This window comes from Aulostomus chinensis, chromosome 6, assembly GCF_037954235.1.
Source record: "Aulostomus chinensis isolate RoL2024-O1b breed Wild chromosome 6, RoL_Achi_v1.0, whole genome shotgun sequence".
NCBI lineage: Eukaryota > Metazoa > Chordata > Actinopteri > Syngnathiformes > Aulostomidae > Aulostomus > Aulostomus chinensis.
The window spans coordinates 31,319,053-31,336,540 of record NC_141325.1 but is presented as its reverse complement, the minus strand read 5'-3'; the positions used below and the strand labels follow the sequence as shown (position 1 = coordinate 31,336,540).

The window sequence follows — 17,488 nt, the reverse complement described above, 5'->3', positions numbered from 1 at the left end:
TCCCTCCTGACATGGTTGCCCCCTGCAGGTCGCCGCCATGCACGGACGGGTGGCTGAGATGGTGGAGGTCGCAGCCATGTGTGGCGTCAACATTGTCTGTTTCCAGGAGACGTGGAGTGAGTGCTTCCTCCAGTTGCGCAGCGGCTGCAAACTACAGGTTTGACTGACCCCGCCTCTCCCTGTCTGCAGCCATGCCCTTCGCCTTCTGCACCAGAGAAAAACAACCTTGGACTGAGTTTGCAGAGTCGGCGGAAGAAGGAAACACCACACGGTTCTGCCAGGAGGTGATGTAGATGCTAGATGTGGTAGAACAATGTTCTCCACTGCAGCCTGACGATGGTCCTGCAACTCTCTCACCAGCTGGCCAAGAAGTACAACATGGTGGTGGTTTCTCCCATTCTGGAGCGAGAAGAACTGCATCACACTCTGTGGAACACGGCAGTGGTCATCTCCAACTCAGGGAACGTTCTAGGAAAGAGCAGGAAGAACCACATTCCCAGGATCGGAGACTTCAATGAGGTCAGTACGCCTTTTCTCAAGTACTGCGTTTGTGCAGAGCGACGACCAACTGGACTGTTTCCTCTAGTCGACGTATTACATGGAAGGGGACACGGGTCACACAGTGTTCCAGACTCAGTTTGGCAGGATCGCAGTCAACATCTGCTACGGGCGCCATCACCCCCTCAACTGGTTCATGTACAGCATGAATGGAGCCGAGATCATCTTCAACCCCTCGGCGACAGTTGGAGAACTCAGGTTCCCCCCCCCCCACCACAAACACACATTAAAACACACACATACACACATGAAAAAACACAAATTAACGCACACACATGCTCAAACACACACACACACACACACACACACACACACACACACACACACACACACTGTTTACAGTCGTAGATGCTTTATGTGGGACTTCTAGTCCCATCAGACCACTCAGTGTATCACAGCTTCTGTATGTGCAGTTGTACTCCAGTAGTACTGTAGTATTATCAGAGTTTTGTACATAAGCAGTCATGTCATGCGTGTCCTTCAGTGAGCCCATGTGGCCGATCGAGGCCCGAAACGCTGCAATTGCCAACCACTGCTTCACCTGCGCCATCAACCGCGTTGGAACGGTGAGTGACTCAGTCATTCCCAGCATTCCTAGCAGTCATTCCAAAATCTTGAACACTGTGGCCGTGCTCAACCGCTAATCAAACACTAGATGCTGATATAAAGAACTATGACATCAGAAATGCAGTACAATTGACGAAACTGTTCACCTGCACCTGAATGAACTTGTCTGGACCAGAGACTGTGTGTCTGCAAATCCGCCCATCCATCCCTGCTGCCTCCCTCCAGGTAGAGCAGGTGTAAAACCTCCCTCCAGGTAGAGCAGGAGTAGAACCTCCCTCCTGGTAGAGCAGGAGTAGAATCTCCCTCCTAGGAGAGCAGGAGTAGAACCTCCCTCCTAGTAGAGCAGGAGTAGAACCTCCCTCCTAGTAGAGCAGGTCTAAAACCTCCCTCCTGGTAGAGCAGCTGTAGAACCTCCCACCTGGTAGAGCAGGTCTAAAACCTCCCTCCTGGTAGAGCAGGAGTAGAACCTCCCTCCAGGTAGAGCAGGAGTAGAACCTCCACATAGTTGAGCAGGAGTAGAACCTCCCTCCTGGTAGAGAAGGAGTAGAACCTCCCTCCAGGTAGAGCAGGAGTAGAACCTCCCTCCTGGTAGAGAAGGAGTAGAACCTCCCTCCTAGTAGAGCAGGACTAGAACCTCCCTCCAAGTAGAGCAGCTGTAGAACCTCCCACCTGGTAGAGCAGGTGTAGACCCTCCCTCCTAATAGAAAAGGTGTAGAACCTCCCTCCTAATAGAGCAGGAGTAGAACCTCCCTCCTAGTAGAGCAGTAGAACCTCCCTCCAGGTAGAGCAGGAGTAGAACCTCCCCATAGTAGAGCAGGAGTAGAACCTCCCTACTAGTAGAGTACGACTAGAACCTCCCTCCTAGTAGAGCAGCTGTAGAACCTCCCACCTGGTAGAGCAGGTCTAAAACCTCCCTCCTGGTAGAGCAGGAGTAGAACCTCCCTCCTAGTAGAGCAGGTCTAAAACCTCCCTCCTGGTAGAGCAGCTGTAGAACCTCCCACCTGGTAGAGCAGGTCTAAAACCTCCCTCCTGGTAGAGCAGGAGTAGAACCTCCCTCCAGGTAGAGCAGGAGTAGAACCTCCACATAGTTGAGCAGGAGTAGAACCTCCCTCCTGGTAGAGAAGGAGTAGAACCTCCCTCCAGGTAGAGCAGGAGTAGAACCTCCCTCCTGGTAGAGAAGGAGTAGAACCTCCCTCCTAGTAGAGCAGGACTAGAACCTCCCTCCAAGTAGAGCAGCTGTAGAACCTCCCACCTGGTAGAGCAGGTGTAGACCCTCCCTCCTAATAGAAAAGGTGTAGAACCTCCCTCCTAATAGAGCAGGAGTAGAACCTCCCTCCTAGTAGAGCAGTAGAACCTCCCTCCAGGTAGAGCAGGAGTAGAACCTCCCTACTAGTAGAGTACGACTAGAACCTCCCTCCTAGTAGAGCAGCTGTAGAACCTCCCACCTGGTAGAGCAGGTCTAAAACCTCCCTCCTGGTAGAGCAGGAGTAGAACCTCACTCCTAGTAGAGCAGGTCTAGAACCTCCCTTCAGGTAGAGCAGGAGTAGAACCTCCCTCCTAGTAGAGTAGGAGTAGAACCTCCCTCCTAGTAGAGCAGGAGTAGAACCTCCCTCCAGGTAGAGCAGAAGTAGAACCTCCCCATAGTAGAGCAGGAGTAGAACCTCCCTCCAGGTAGAGCAGGAGTAGAACCTCCCTCCTGGTAGAGCAGGAGCAGAACCTCCCTCCTGGTAGAGCAGGTGTAGAACCTCCCAACTAATAGAGCAGATGTAGACCCTCCCACCTGGTAGAGCAGGAGTAGAACTTCCCTCCTAGTAAAGCAGGAGTAGAACGTCCCACCTACTAGAGCAGGAGTAGAACCTCCCCATAGTAGAGCAGGAGTAGAACCTCCCTCCTGGTAGAGCAGGATTAGACCCTCCATCCTAATAGAACAGGTGTAGAACCTCCCTCCTGGTAGAGCAGGAGTAGACCCTCCCTCCTAATAGAACAGGTGTAGAACCTCCCACCTGGTAGAGCAGGTCTAAAACCTCCCTCCTGGTCGAGCAGGAGTAGAACCTCACTCCTAGTAGAGCAGGTCTAGAACCTCCCTTCAGGTAGAGCAGGAGTAGAACCTCCCTCCTAGTAGAGTAGGAGTAGAACCTCCCTCCTAGTAGAGCAGGAGTAGAACCTCCCTCCAGGTAGAGCAGAAGTAGAACCTCCCCATAGTAGAGCAGGAGTAGAACCTCCCTCCTGGTAGAGCAGGAGTAGACCCTCCCTCCTAATAGAACAGGTGTAGAACCTCCCTCCTGGTAGAGCAGGAGTAGAACCTCCCTCCTAGTAGAGCAGGAGTAGAACCTCCCTCCTAGAAGAGCAGGTCTAGAACCTCCCTCCAGGTAGAGCAGGAGTAGAACCTCCCTCCTGGTAGAGCAGGAGCAGAACCTCCCTCCTGGTAGAGCAGGTGTAGAACCTCCCAACTAATAGAGCAGATGTAGACCCTCCCACCTGGTAGAGCAGGAGTAGAACTTCCCTCCTAGTAAAGCAGGAGTAGAACGTCCCACCTACTAGAGCAGGAGTAGAACCTCCCCATAGTAGAGCAGGAGTAGAACCTCCCTCCTGGTAGAGCAGGATTAGACCCTCCATCCTAATAGAACAGGTGTAGAACCTCCCTCCTGGTAGAGCAGGAGTAGACCCTCCCTCCTAATAGAACAGGTGTAGAACCTCACTCCAAGTAGAGCAGGTCTAGATCCTCCCTCCAGGTAGAGCAGGAGTAGAACCTCCCTCCTAGTAGAGCGGGAGTAGAACCTCACTCCGAGTAGAGCAGGTCTAGAACCTCCCTCCAGGTAGAGCAGGAGTAGAACCTCCCTCCTAGTAGAGCAGGAATAGAACCTCACTCCTATTAGAGTAGGAGTAGAACCTCCCTCCTAGTAGATCAGGAGTAGAACCTCCCTCCAGGTAGAGCAGGAGTAGAACCTCCCCATAGTAGAGCAGGAGTAGAACCTCCCCATAGTAGAGCAGGAGTAGAACCTCCCTCTTGGTGGAGCAGGAGTAGACCCTCCCTCCTAATAGAACAGGTGTAGAACCTCCCTCCTGGTAGAGCAGGAGTAGACCTTCCCTCCTAATAGAACAGGTGTAGAACCTCCCTCCTGGTAGAGCAGGAGTAGACCCTCCCTCCTAATAGAACAGGTGTAGAACCTCCCTCCTGGTAGAGCAGGAGTAGACCTTCCCTCCTAATAGAACAGGAGTAGAACCTCCCTCCTGGTAGAGCAGGAGTAGACCCTCACTCCTAATAGAACAGGTGTAGAACCTCCCTCCTGGTAGAGCAGGAGTAGACCCTCCCTCCTAATAGAACAGGTGTAGAACCTCCGTCCTAGTAGAGCAGGAGTAGAACCTCACTCCTAGTAGAGTAGGAGTAGAACCTCCCTCCTAGTAGAGAAGGAGTAGAACCTCCCTCCAGGTAGAGCAGGAGTAGAACCTCCCCATAGTAGAGCAGGAGTAGAACCTCCCTCCTGGTAGAGCAGGAGTAGACCCTCCCTCCTAATAGAACAGGTGTAGAACCTCCCTCCTGGTAGAGCAGGAGTAGACCCTCCCTCCTAATAGAACAGGTGTAGAACCTCCCTCCTGGTAGAGCAGGTATACACACACTGCTCAAAACAATAAAGGGACCACTTCACCAACACAATGTAACTCCAAGTCAGTCTCACTTCTGTGAAATCCAACTGTCCACCTCGGAAGCAACACTGACAATCAGCTTCACCTGCTGTTGTTCAAATGGAACAGACAACAGGTGGAAATTACAGGCAGGTAGCAAGACCCCCCAGTAAAGACGTGGTTCTGCAGGTGGTGACCACAGACCACTTCTCCGTTCCTGTGCTTTCTGGCTGATGTTCTGGTCCCTTCTGAATGCTGGCGGTGCTTTCACTCTGGTGGTAGCATGAGACGGAGTCTACAACCCACACAAGGGGCTCAGGTAGTGCAGCTCATCCAGGATGGCCCATCAATGCTGGCTGTGGCCAGAAGGTTTGCTGTGTCTGTCAGCATAGCGTCCAGAGCATGGAGGCACTGCCAGGAGACAGGCCAGTACATCAGGAGACGGGGAGGAGACGGGGAGGAGGCCGTAGGAGGGCGACAACCCAGCAGCAGAACCGCTACCTCCACCTTTGTGCAAGGAGGAACCGGAGGAGCACTGCCAGGGCCCTGCACAGTGACCTCCAGCAGGCCACAAACGTGCACGTGTCTGCTCAAACGGTCAGAAACAGACTCCATGAGGGTGGTGGGAGGGCCCAACGTCCACAGGTGGGGGTTGTGCTTACAGCCCAACACCGTGCAGGACATTTGGCATTTGCCTGAGAACACCAAGATTGGCAAATTCCCCACTGGCGCCCTGTGCTCTTCACAGATGACAGCAGGTTCCCGCTGAGCACATGTGACAGACGTGACCGAGTCTGGAGACGCCGTGGAGAACGTTCTGCTGCCTGCAACATCCTCCAGCATGACCGGTGTGGCAGTGGGTCAGTAATGGTGGGGGCTGGCATTTCTTCAGGGGCCCACAGCCCTCCATGTGCTCTCCAGAGGCAGCCTGACTGCTGTTAGGTACTGAGATGAGATCCTCAGACCCACTGTGAGACCACATGCTGGTGCGGTTGGCCCAGGTTCCTCGCTATGGACCGGCCCGCCGTCTCCCAGACCTGAATCCCATCGAGCACATCTGGGACATCTTGTCACTCCATCCACCAACGCCACTTTGCACCACAGACTGTCCAGGAGTTGGCGGGTGCTTCAGTCCAGGTCTGGGAGGAGATCCTTCAGGAGACCATCCGCCACCTCATCAGGAGCAGCCCAGCGCTGAGCCTCATTCTGACTTGTTTTAAGGAAATTACAGCCAAGTTGGATCAGCCTGCAGTGTTTTCACCTTAATTTTGAGTGTGACTCCAAATCCAGACCTCCATGGGTGAATAAGTTTGATCTCATTGATGATTTTTGTTGTCAGCACATTCAACCATGTAAAGAACCAAGTAGTTAATAAGAATATTTCATTCATTCAGATCTAGCAGGTGTTATTTTAGTGTTCCCTTATTTTTTTGAGCAGTGCATAAGTATGTATACACACACACATATTTATATTTGTGTGTACATGAAAAGATTTGACACACACAGTTGAACGAGTGATAGGAAGCAGGATGTAGAAGAAATGTTGTCACACACGTTTGTTTCCTGCAGGAACATTTCAAGAGTGAATTCACGTCCGGCGATGGAGGAAAAGGTGAGATTATTCCTGGGCCCTGATGCTCATGGGAGGTGAGGTGGGACCAGCAGAACCTCGGTGCCACAGATGAAGCTGATCGACTCCTTCCGTCTGGAGCAGTTCATCGCTTGTTAGAGACAAACGAAGGAGGAAAATCCTGCAATCAACCATTAATATGTCCACCTTAGTACACTGACTTTGTAGTATTTGAGTGCAGTAATTGGTCATATAAACTAAAAGCAAAGTGGCGTGGCGCCGACAGTGTGCAGACATGAAACGGTACGAGATGTGACGCCTGGAGATCGAGAACTTCCTGTATTACTGAGTTGTGGGTGTCCCGAAACATTCGTCATCGTCAACCCCACGTAAATTCAGAGTCCCACTTCTAGATGCTTCTGGTGTTTTTTGCAGCTCACCATGACTTTGGACAGTTCTATGGATCCAGTTATGTGGCGGCTCCTGACGGCAGCCGCACGCCGGGCCTGTCTCGGACCAATGACGGGCTGCTGGTGGTCGAGATGGACCTGAACCTGAACCGGCAGATCAGCGACAAGTGGAGCTTCAAGGTAGTCTGAGATGTTTCAGACTTGAGCGACCACCTGGTAGAACCAAGCCCTCGCTGCAGTGGGATGGCTGCATGACCAGTGGAGTACAGATGTTCGTTTGTGATACTTCCAAGTCATGTGATCGCTACCGTGGTGTCTGATGTACTTGTGTATTTGTAGATGACGGGGCGGTTTGCTGAGTATGCAGAGGAGCTCACCAACGCCGTCAGAGCTGACTTCAAACCAAGCATAATGAAGGAGTAGACAACAACCCACATGCAGTATATGAAGTACATCTACTGCATGTGCTTGCAGTATTACACACTGTTAGTGCTTCATTGCTATTCTGTGCCTAAGAATCTCTTCAACCTCCAACATGGATCAGTTTGTCTTCCTTCACACTAATAAACAGATCAGATCTGTTCTGGTTCCAGTTGTTCACGTGTGTGTGAGTGTGAGTGTTCACGTGTGTGTGAGTGTGAGTGTTCACGAGTGTGTGAGTGCGTGTGTGTGTGAGTGTTTACGAGTGTGTGTGTGTGTGTGTGTGTTCACGAGTGTGAGTGTGTTCATGAGTGTGTGTGTTTGAGTGTGTGAGTGAGTGTGCGAGTGTGTGTGTATGTGTGAGTGTGTTAGTGTGTGTGTTTGAGCGAGTGTTTGAGTGTTTGTGCGTGAGTGTGTGTGAGTCTATGTGAGTGAGTGAGTATATGTGTGTGTGAGTGTTAGTGTGTTTGTGTGTGAGAGCGAGTGTTTATGAGTGTGTGTGTGTGAGTGTTAGGGTGAGTGTTTGTGTGTGAGAGCGAGTGTTTATGAGTGTGTGTGTGTGAGTGTGTTAGTGCGAGTGTTTATGTGTGTGAGTGTGTTTGAGTGTGAGTGAGTGTGTGTTCAATCACTTGAGCTCCTGATCAATCAAGCTTTTGTGATGAAATCCTTTAATTACAACATAGAAAATAAAAGCAGCTCTATGTTTGATAAAAATACAGTTTTAGATGCCTGATTTCTTCTATTTAACGTTTAAAGTTTCATTAAATAAACCAAGTTGGTGTGAAAGGTCTAGTGCATGAAGCTCCATCAATGAGTCACCAGTGAGAAGGAAACAACCACATCTTCACTTCAGCTCTGCAGAGTCTTCCGTCTATCCAGCGCGTTGCTGTGACAACGAGAGTTTTTTCCTTTTCCAGCAAAGTGAAGGGAACAGCTGAGCTGGCGTTCCTCCGTGTTCTGCACGCCACTGATGCAGGCTGCAGCATTGCACTGAGCGAGTTGATGCACGAGTCCCACTTTTGGGCGTCATTACCTGAGACGTTCAAGCTGGATCCCAGTGATGGAAGAGGAGGAGACAAGGGCGGGGCCTGTCAGGCTGGGGGTGGGACAAGGATGATGTCTTCATACAACCTGAATATGCGCTCACTATTTCCTGATTAACTCTTTTCCAGGTTCTGATTAGTAGTCGTCTGACATCCTCGTCAGTCATTCAGCTCTTGTAGTATTTCTAGAACCTCACACATCCACAAGTGCTGGACGCTCCGGCCCACGAGGGCGACCTGGGACCTCAGCAGCAGTCAAGTCCACCATCACACCATGATGTCCAGGTCCACCAGCACCAGGATCGGTCAGCTCTCTTTATACACAAACAGGATGTCCTCGTCTGTCCCATAACTCCGCCGAGCCTCTTCAAAGTTACTGACAGAGGTGCAGCATACCCCTGCTCAAGCGCGCACGCACGCACACACACACACACACACACACGATCCTTCATCAATCCACTGCCATTAAAATATCAACAATCATATTTGGAACCTGGAGGTTAAACATATTTGGCGTGTTGTCCGTGTGCATGTCAAAGAGGCTCAACGCTCTGGTTGGCGCCCGTCCTTTCAACTGTTGTGTGTCTGGTATCACAGATCAGTGAATAAATCCATCAGCTCTTCTTCTACATTCATAAAGGAAGTTCTCTTCTTCAGAGGGAGATATCACCATGTTCTATTGATTGATTGTCTTGCATCTGTCAATTATCACAGAATCAATATATCATTATACCACTGTTACCATGGAGTACGTACTGTGATCGTACTTCATCCTGAGTGACTCCTCTATGGTTACTTAACTAAGTACTACCAAATGGTGCAGAACTACTTAATACTGCTTACACTGATTCTGGTTCTCTTATAGAAGACTTGGAGCTTCCCCACATAAATATTTACAAATTGCAAAAAAGAGAAAAAGAAGTTATTCAGAGAAATCAATTCAAGGGTTCATCCTAGCACAGAAACAGAACTAGTCAAAGGTACCAGTGACCTCCTACTGGTACCAGATGAGGGACTGGTCTCTGTGCTGGTCTGATTAGATCTCAGTGCAGCTTTGGTACCATTGACCACCATATCCTTCTACAGAGACTGGAACCTGTCACTTGTATTAAAGGAACCACACTAAACTGGTTCAGGTCACATTTACTAGGTCATCTCAGTTGGTACTGGTTAATGATGGTTCCTCTGAGACCACTACAGTCAGTTCTGGTGTTCCACAAGGGTCTGTGCTTGGACCAGTCCTCTTCACCCTGTACCTGCTTCCTCTAGGTCACATGATCAGGAAACACTCCATTAATGTTCACTGCTATGCAGACGACACTCAGCTGAACTCATCAATGATCCACATGGAACAAACCAGCTGACTGAACTGGAGGCCTGTCTGAAGGACAGGAAACATGGAGGACCATCATTTCCTTTATTAAACTCTGATAAACTGAAGTTCTTGTGCTGGGCCCAAACACCTGAGGACCACCTGATCTGATGAGACAGGTACCCTGGATGGCACCACCCTGGCCCCCCCCCGTAGGAACCTAGCAGTTCTCTTAGACCAGGACCCTTTAACTCCCACATTCAACAAATCTCCAGGACGCCTTCTTCCATCTACGTAACATCGCTAAGATCACATCCTGGCTCAAGAAGACGCAGAAAAACTAGTCCCTGCTTTTGTCACTTCCAGGCTGGATTACTGCACCTCCCTCCTACCAGGCTGGACTAATAAGTCCCTAAAGACTCTCCAGCTGGTCCAGAACGCTGCTGCGTGTTGACTAGAACTGGTAGCAGAGACCAGGTCTCTCCTGGACTGCTTCTCTGCATGGCTCCCTGTCAGATTCAGAACAGAATTTAAAATTCTTCTTCTACCATCAAAGTCCTCAACAGTCAGGCTCCTTCATCCCTGCCAGAGCTCCTAGTCCCCTATGATCCAGCTAGAACCCTTCACTCCCAGGATGCAGGGTTCCTGCTGGTTCCTAGAGTTCTAACAGTAGAATGGAGCCAGAGCCTTCAGCTATCAGGCTCCCCTCCTGTGGAACCATCTCCCAGTTTCAGTCCAGGACCCAGACCCCCTCTCTAGGTTTAAGAGCAGACTTAAGACCTCCTTGTTGATCAGGCTTATAGTCAGGACTGCTTAGGCTGGCCCTTAGATCTGCTGCTCTAGGCTCAGACTGTTGGGATCTCCCATGATGCACTGGGCTTCTCTCTCCTCCTCCTGTCCTCGTACGTGTTACTGACTCCTCTTCTTCTCCCTTCATCCCAGATCCTGGTCCTCCTTTCTCTCTCTCTCTTTCTCTCTGTCCCTCTCTCTCCTTCTGTCTCTCTGTCTTCCTCCATTCTCTGTCCATCAGTCTCTCCTCCTTTCTCTCTCTTTATCTCTGTCCCTCTCTTTCCTTCTGTCTCTCTGTCTTCCTCCATTCTGTCTGTCTCTGTCCATCAGTCTCTCCTCCTGTCTCTCCCTCTCTTTCCTTCTGTCTCTGTCTTCCTCCATTCTCTGTCTTTGTCTCTGTCATCAGTCTCTCCTCCTTTCTCTCTCTCTTTCTCTCTGTCCCTCTTTCCTTCTCTCTCTCTGTCTTCCTCCATTCTCTGTCTTTGTCTCTGTCCATCAGTCTCTCCTCCTTTCTCTCTCTCTTTATCTCTGTCCCTCTCTTTCCTCCTGTCTCCCTGTCCTCCTCCATTCTCTGTCTTTGTCTCTGTCCTGCTCTCCTGCTCTCTCTCCGTCCCCACTGATCCTGGATCTGCTCCACCTTCCTGCTGGTAAAGGAAGGTTCTGGTGGCTGCTGTTGCAGGATGTGCTGCTGATGGAGAATTGTTGGGTGGAGGTTCATTGAAGGAGGGAGGTGCTGGACCTGCTCTACTTGGACAGAGTCAGGACAGAACTTTGGTTGGGGTTTGGTGACACACTAATAAACCTGATTGGACTGAATTCCCATTAATAGATGAATTAATAAATCAATTATAAATGACAGCAGCTATGGGCGTATGTGTTCTTGGTTCCACTTGTGTACTCACTGTCAGAATATGCTGGGTTGTTGTAGAAGATGCAGCCTGTGGTTCTGTTGAAGCCGCACACAACCACAAAATGGCCCTGGTACTCTGGTTTCCTGCAGAAGCACTTCTGGCCCACAGGCAGGAAGCAGCAGTATTTGGCCGGCGATGAACACAGTTCACAGGTCAAGACAACGGCGTTGACCAACACAATTGCCACGTGGCTCTGCTCCAGATGAGACTGGATTTCCTGAACTGTCACAGAACTATGAGAGGGAACCACAAATGCTCGTCAGTGTTTGGTGCCAAAGGCGTCATGGTTGTGAGGAAGATGATAAAATGCCTCACCATTTCTTGACCACCACGCCTTTGTTATCTGCTTTCAGGAAGAGCTCGTTCACTCTGTCCTCCTCTGTATCAAAGTGCTTCTTATAAAAGGACTGCAGCAACAACAGGACATAGACAGATGAGAACCCGCTCACACCTGGTTCGGACTGAGAGACAGTCTGGTCGTCTACCTGGTTCCTGAAGCCCTTGTCAACCCCCAGAGTCTGAGTGCAGAAGCAGTGTTTGATTCCCAGGTGGGACATGAGGTACGCCAGGTCAATGGTCCACACACTCTCGGTCATCTTCAGTTCCCAGCAGGCCCTCTGGAAGTCCTCATCGCTGACCGGGTGGAGGTACCTGCACCACCACCAACATGACTTGGATTAACCTTCATCTTCAGCGAAAACATGACCGCTCGACTATGCGTGACCCGAATGGTTCTACGAGAGCTGAGCAGCACGTCCGTGTGACATGGCTGCCGTCAGGTGAGGCTGGATATCATCTTGGAGCGCGTTTCCACTGGCTCTCTTTGGTTCGGTTCTGGTCGGCTCGGTACGGGCGCGTTCCCACTAGCACTGGTACCACGTCAGCGTGGGTGGACTCACCGGACGAGAGTTCCCCGGCGTAATTTGCGTGTGACACAAGAACAATGGAGGCAGCGTGATGCCTGCTGCTCGTCAGTGGTTTTTGCTTAAACTAAAAGTGAAACAGAACCCAAGAAAAGAATGAGAGACTTCACCGAGCCATGACCAGGATTCCACCGAGGCCAGGATGATAGGAAGTAGACCACGTAAGCGGGTGAGTTACCCAATCAGAGCCCCGCTATGTGTTTACGTCACATTTTAGTTCCCGCTTGGCTCACTTGGAACCCCAGGGACAGGGACCAAAATGGTAACGGTTAGTACCGTGTCGGGGGCAGTGGAAACGGGGCCAAACCGACCCAAGCCGAGCTGAAGTGAGCAGAGGGAACAAGCCATTAGATGGTGGGAATCATTGTTTGGTGCCATGGCAGTGGTGGGTTCTTCTCCTGGTTATAAAGTGTATTACCAGGAAGTGATGTCATCATATCAATTTACCAGATTGTGTATTTGCCTTCACCCACTAAGCCATTTAGCCACACTTCCGGGGATAATGCAACAAACGTCTTATCTTATTAGATAAACTCGTCAGTGCCGACCTGTCGATATCGAGGAATTGGGTCAGAAGTAGCACCGCGGTGTACGATAAGGCTCGTGGTGCCGGTACTGGGATGTTTGACATGTTCCAGACTTACTTGAGGACCATCCTGGAGCAGGCTAAGCCGCAGTCCCAGTGGTAAAGCTGCCGGATGACGGGCACGTTCAGCAGGACGACATCCTCTGAGGAAACCGACGTTATGACGGTTATTTTAGCCTCCAGCAGCGACGTTACAAGCGTCAGAGACGCCTGAATAAGGTGCGACTCACCTGTCATGCTGCTGGGCTCTCTCTCCTTGGACGAGCTAGCTAGCCAGCAGCTAACCAGCAGCTAACCGAGCTGCCCAGGCTTGTTTACAGCATTTAGAACCCGGCACTAGGTGTCCTGGTGCTAGATGGCACCAGGTGAACACAACAAGTGTTGCTAGCCGGCTAACAGCCGCAGCTCCCGCTGTGTTAGCAGGCTGCCAGGACGAAGATGAGGTGGAACACTGACGTGAGCCAGATCGGGCAGGGAGGCTCCCCCTGTCCCGAAGAATCCTGCTTTCGTGACTCTTCTTCTTCTACGCTTTTACTACTGGGCCTCTGGCACAGGTGCACAGCGCCACCTCGTGTACCGGACTCTCGCCCTTCTCTTTCCCTCTTCGGTTACGGAAATACAGGAGAAATACCGAGATAATGAGGGCGTGTCTCCACCTCCTGGTTCGTGTCCAGAGTAGAACATGAATACAAAAGTGCAGGACAAGTGAGGCTCCAGCGGTGAGTCCTCCTCCAGTGTGACAGAGAGCCTTGCTCTCGTGTCGTCAGCTTTCAAAAGCTCGCAATCGTGTACATCGGCTCTCAGGTCAAATCCACTCCACATTCAAGGGTTCACCCTTCCAACGCCTTCCAGGAGAACACGACAAACGTGTTCCCATGAAGAACATCTCTGAGTAGAACACCAAGGGACACCACCTGAAGCTGGTGGGGAAACTTGAAGCTGCTGTACAAAGATGGAATTTTTGGGTGAAGCTGAAAACATCGCATGTTCAGCAGTTATTTTGCCCCCCCCCCCCTTCTTCTCTTCCCTCCTCTTCACCTCTCCCCTCCTCTCTTCTCCTCCTCCCCTCTCCTTCTTCGATTGATTGATTGATTGATTGATTGATGGATGGATGGATAAAATTCAAACCCAAATGAGGGGGAGATGTTCGGATGGGAGTGAGAAAGACTGGTTTAAGCAAGACGGTCCGCTTAGATGCCCCCTCAGCTTGTGACCAGTGGGCCCATCACAACCCTGACTGGGAGGGCCTCCACTTGTAGTTGGAGCGCTGCTCCACAAACAGGACTGAGCAGAATAACGTGGTTGTGATCTACGCCAAACATCATCATCCAGACACCTTTTTATTAAAACACTTTGGAATTGACAACAATTGTCGTCTGCATCAGAACTGATTCATTTCTGGTGAAATCCAACCCTGCTGATTGAGGCAGACTAACTAATCAGAGAAATGAAGTGAATTCAACAAATGACACATTTATTGGCATCATTGTTCTATCTCTGGACGCCATCCCACTCAGCAGCTGGAAGTCAGATGAGGAAGAATGTCAGCCTCAAAAAGGCCTCTTCGTTTTGCTGTTTGAACTTCCAATGAACTGGATTCCATGTTTTTACTTGATTGACAGCCTGAGTTTGCACATTTCTGAACTCGGGGAAGAGGCAGGTCTTCTAGGTTTTAATCGAGTCGCGTCTGAACTCATCAAGTCCCGAGTCTTCAATTCTGACATGGATTTGCTTCTTCACTGGACGATGTGGCACAAAGACAACGATGTCAAATCCTAGCTAGAACTACTGGTATACAGTCGTCACGTTGTGTTTCAGTGTTACTGATAATTCAAGTACAAGATGAAGGCATCTACATGAACCACCCTGGAGGAAGAGGAGCGTCCACAGTGATGAAGCTACAGTGAAATGTTTATTTAGATTCATGATCTCCGGTTTCAGCCACGAGAACCAGGTCAACCACGACAACATGGACACGAGCTCGGAAATCACCCACACCGCAGTGAACGATGCGCCGGCTCCATGCCCAAGTTTGGTGACGACAACTGTGTTCCAGCTTACTTGGACTCGTCTGGTCGATGTCTCAAACCGAGTGGAACGTCTGTGTCATGTCCGGTTGGGTCGACTGATTTGGTTTCATACAAAAAAAAGGTCCACAGGCCTCGTATTCATCGGGTACGCCGTCGTGCAGGCTGCCTTCGTTGGCGTTATCAAAGCTGTTCTTGCCGTGGATCTGCTTGAGGTGTTTGCGGAGAACCGGCTTGTGAGCAAAGACCATGTCGCAGTAGTTACAGCGGTGCGGCTTGTTCCCACTGTGCAGGTTGAGGTGGTCCAGCAGAGAGCACTTCTGGGTGAAGGTCTTCCCACAGATCTTACACTGGAAGGGTTTGATGCCGGCGTGGACGCGCATGTGGCGGTGTAGGTTCCCCTTCTGTGTGAACGTCTTCCCGCACAACAGGCACATGAACAGCTTGTGCATCTTGAGGTGGTTGGCGTAGTTCTCCAACTGCCGAAAGACGCGGGCGCACTTGGGGCACTGGTGGTACCACTGGAGGGGCTTGTCGTAACTCCTCTGGTGCCCGCTGTGTTTCTCTGCGAGAGGGGACAGATGAGGCGGCGTGAACGGGTAGCCCGCCATACCAGGAGGCAGCGCCATCTCACTACTGCGACTGTCCACCGTGGAGTTGATGAGTGAGTGTTGGGGCTCTGGGGAGCGCAGGGCGGAGGGGGGGCTGGTGACTGAGCTTTCTGCTGTGTCAGACACAGTCTCCACCTTCACTATGGTGATGTCACTCTCCCCAACACCCTGCCTGGCGTGTGCCCCTGAGACCGGGAGAGGGGACTTGGGCTCTATGATGACATCATCATCCTCATCCCCACTGTTGCCATCCTCTGCCTGCTCCTCCTCCTCCTGATGGACTGTCCTCCCCTGCTCTAGTTCTCTGGAGGCATGCAAGGATGACCCCTCCTCCTCGCTCTCATGCCTCTCCTCCACATCCATCGCCAGATGGCGTGGCGGCTGCGGTCGGATGAACTTGTTGAGCGCTTGAGTACACTGCTCCACAATGTGGCCCATCTGGAGGAAGCTGGCCACCGTCAGGTAGTGGACCAGTTCCAGCTCAGGGAACTCCAGCTGGCCTGTGTAGCAGGAGAGCAGCAGCTGCCGACCCACCTTTGCCTCCTGGATCATGGAGATCTGGATCTCCTTGGAGTCTTGCTGGAGGATGAACTGGTCTCTCAGGAAAGACGAGCCAGCAGCAAACACCACCTTGTGTCCGGGGACTTCCAGCTGGTTGATTCGCACTGTGACGTCACAGAAGCGCCTCTGGTGACGAAGGAGGTTCATCTTCTGCAGCATGGAGTCCCCAAACGAGGCAAAACGGAACTGCAGGATCACTTGGTTCTGGGCCATAGTGAACCACAGACCGACAGCACCAACCTGTGAAGACACATTCCAAGACTGTCATTAATGTTTCAAATTAAGAGATTTTAGCACAGAGGACGCAGTTTCTGACCAGCAACTATCAAGACAGGGTAAGTATCTATGATCACACGTGGTCCTGACAGGAAACGCCCACATAAACAACCAGAACAGGTCATTTCCAGTGAGAGGAACCTGCTGGGCTTCACCTTAAAACCAGTCAGCACCAGATGTGGTCATGCCATAGAACTTTAATCTCGGTGGTTAAACTTTACTCATAAGGTGAGCTCACAAAACACAACATTAAGTCAAATTTTTACGGTAATGCGCGTTGGCATCGGTAAGTGACTGGATATGGTTCTGATGAAACACTTCAACTGTTTAATCGAACACAGACTGATCCAAAGGCGAGGACTGGTGCTTGTGGCTGCAGGGTCCGGTAGCTGATGCTAGCCCGCGGATCAGAGCCACACGGGGCTGCGCTCGCACAGTTTAAAGGCTGAGCGTTGCTGCGGAAAGAAACCAAGAATTTCAAGGCCCGAGTCCGAGCTGCCCAGTTCAGTCCAACCCGGCGATGTTACGGTTATCATTAATTTATTGTGAGGAAAACCACGGCTTGTCGTGTCGGGACAGAGTCACCCGTCCACCGCTGCTACGTTGGACTGAGGCCGAACTCCTCCGGTACAGAGCTGCATCGCGTCGGCTAACGGGCTGCTTGCGGCGCAGCTAAGTAGCTGCATACCGAAGTGTTTCCCTTCAATAGTTACCTGTTGTCACCTGGAACCCTAACCCAAGAGGGAGAAACTCTGGCCCGGGTCTGTCCGCGTCCGCTTCTTCGTTGTTTGAGGCAGGTGTTCAACAGCTTTGACGCGGGACGAGCGCCCCCATGCGGCTTGGATGTCCTTCAAGTCCAATCGAGCCAAAACTCTGGATGCTGAGGAGAGGATGGACCAGACTGTTGCTCCACCGGTCGTGACATGCTTTTAATTCTTACTAATAAAAAATATCCCTCCATCATCCATCCCTCCATGTTCTCCCTCTCCTCCTGTTGAGGGTGGTGGGGGTGGAGCCTATCCCAGCAGCCTTCCCCCTGGACAGGTCACCAGTCCATGGCAGGGCCAACACATAGAGACAGACAACCATTGGCTCTCCCAGCCAGGCCTACGGTCAATTTAGAGTCTGGATTAACCTGGTCCCTCTTGATGTCTTTGGACTGTGGAGGAAGCTGGAGTACCAGAGAGAACCCAGCAGGAACAGGGAGAACATGGAGACTCACCCAGAAAGACCCCGTGCTGCAGCCGGGGCTCCACCCACAACCTTCTTGCTGGGTGGCCACAGTGAGGACCACTGCTCC

General features: G+C 51.2%; 3 protein-coding genes across 5 annotated transcripts in view; 1 reads left to right on the top strand and 2 right to left on the bottom strand.

The window, feature by feature from the left end:
* upb1 (ureidopropionase, beta) overlaps positions 1-7,736 on the top strand; it is a 9,512-nt gene extending 1,776 nt beyond the window's left edge. The window contains exons 3-10 of one of the 2 annotated variants that reach the window (XR_015116697.1): positions 29-116; positions 190-284; positions 361-519; positions 587-756; positions 1,043-1,124; positions 6,319-6,361; positions 6,755-6,987; positions 7,069-7,736. Coding sequence is in view for 1 of the 2 variants with exons in the window: in XM_086207579.1 (XP_086063705.1) it covers positions 29-116; positions 190-284; positions 361-519; positions 587-756; positions 1,043-1,124; positions 6,319-6,361; positions 6,755-6,909; positions 7,069-7,152 (876 nt within the window). In the remaining variant the exon portion in view is untranslated. The remainder of the gene's footprint in view (positions 1-28; positions 117-189; positions 285-360; positions 520-586; positions 757-1,042; positions 1,125-6,318; positions 6,362-6,754; positions 6,988-7,068) is intronic. The other variant, XM_086207579.1, reaches the window with a different exon arrangement.
* Positions 7,737-7,791: 55 nt separating this feature from the next.
* On the bottom strand, positions 7,792-13,620 carry gucd1 (guanylyl cyclase domain containing 1). The gene is made up of 6 exons (XM_086207580.1): positions 12,944-13,620; positions 12,772-12,856; positions 11,690-11,855; positions 11,520-11,611; positions 11,196-11,437; positions 7,792-8,590 (listed from the first exon to the last, which is right to left on the bottom strand). Exons 1-6 carry the CDS (start codon positions 12,948-12,950, stop codon positions 8,499-8,501), a joined length of 684 nt encoding a protein of 227 aa, XP_086063706.1. The 5' UTR covers positions 12,951-13,620; the 3' UTR covers positions 7,792-8,498.
* Positions 13,621-13,797: 177 nt separating this feature from the next.
* On the bottom strand, positions 13,798-17,355 carry zbtb26 (zinc finger and BTB domain containing 26). Of its 2 annotated transcripts, none has more exons than XM_086207577.1 (2): positions 16,902-17,355; positions 13,798-16,152 (listed from the first exon to the last, which is right to left on the bottom strand). In XM_086207577.1, exon 2 carries the CDS (start codon positions 16,123-16,125, stop codon positions 14,797-14,799), a length of 1,329 nt encoding a protein of 442 aa, XP_086063703.1. In that variant the 5' UTR covers positions 16,126-16,152; positions 16,902-17,355; the 3' UTR covers positions 13,798-14,796. The 2 variants fall into 2 exon arrangements, with proteins under 2 accessions (XP_086063703.1, XP_086063704.1); XM_086207578.1 differs by lacking the exon at positions 16,902-17,355 and adding an exon at positions 16,774-16,855.
* Between the last annotated feature and the right edge of the window lie 133 nt (positions 17,356-17,488).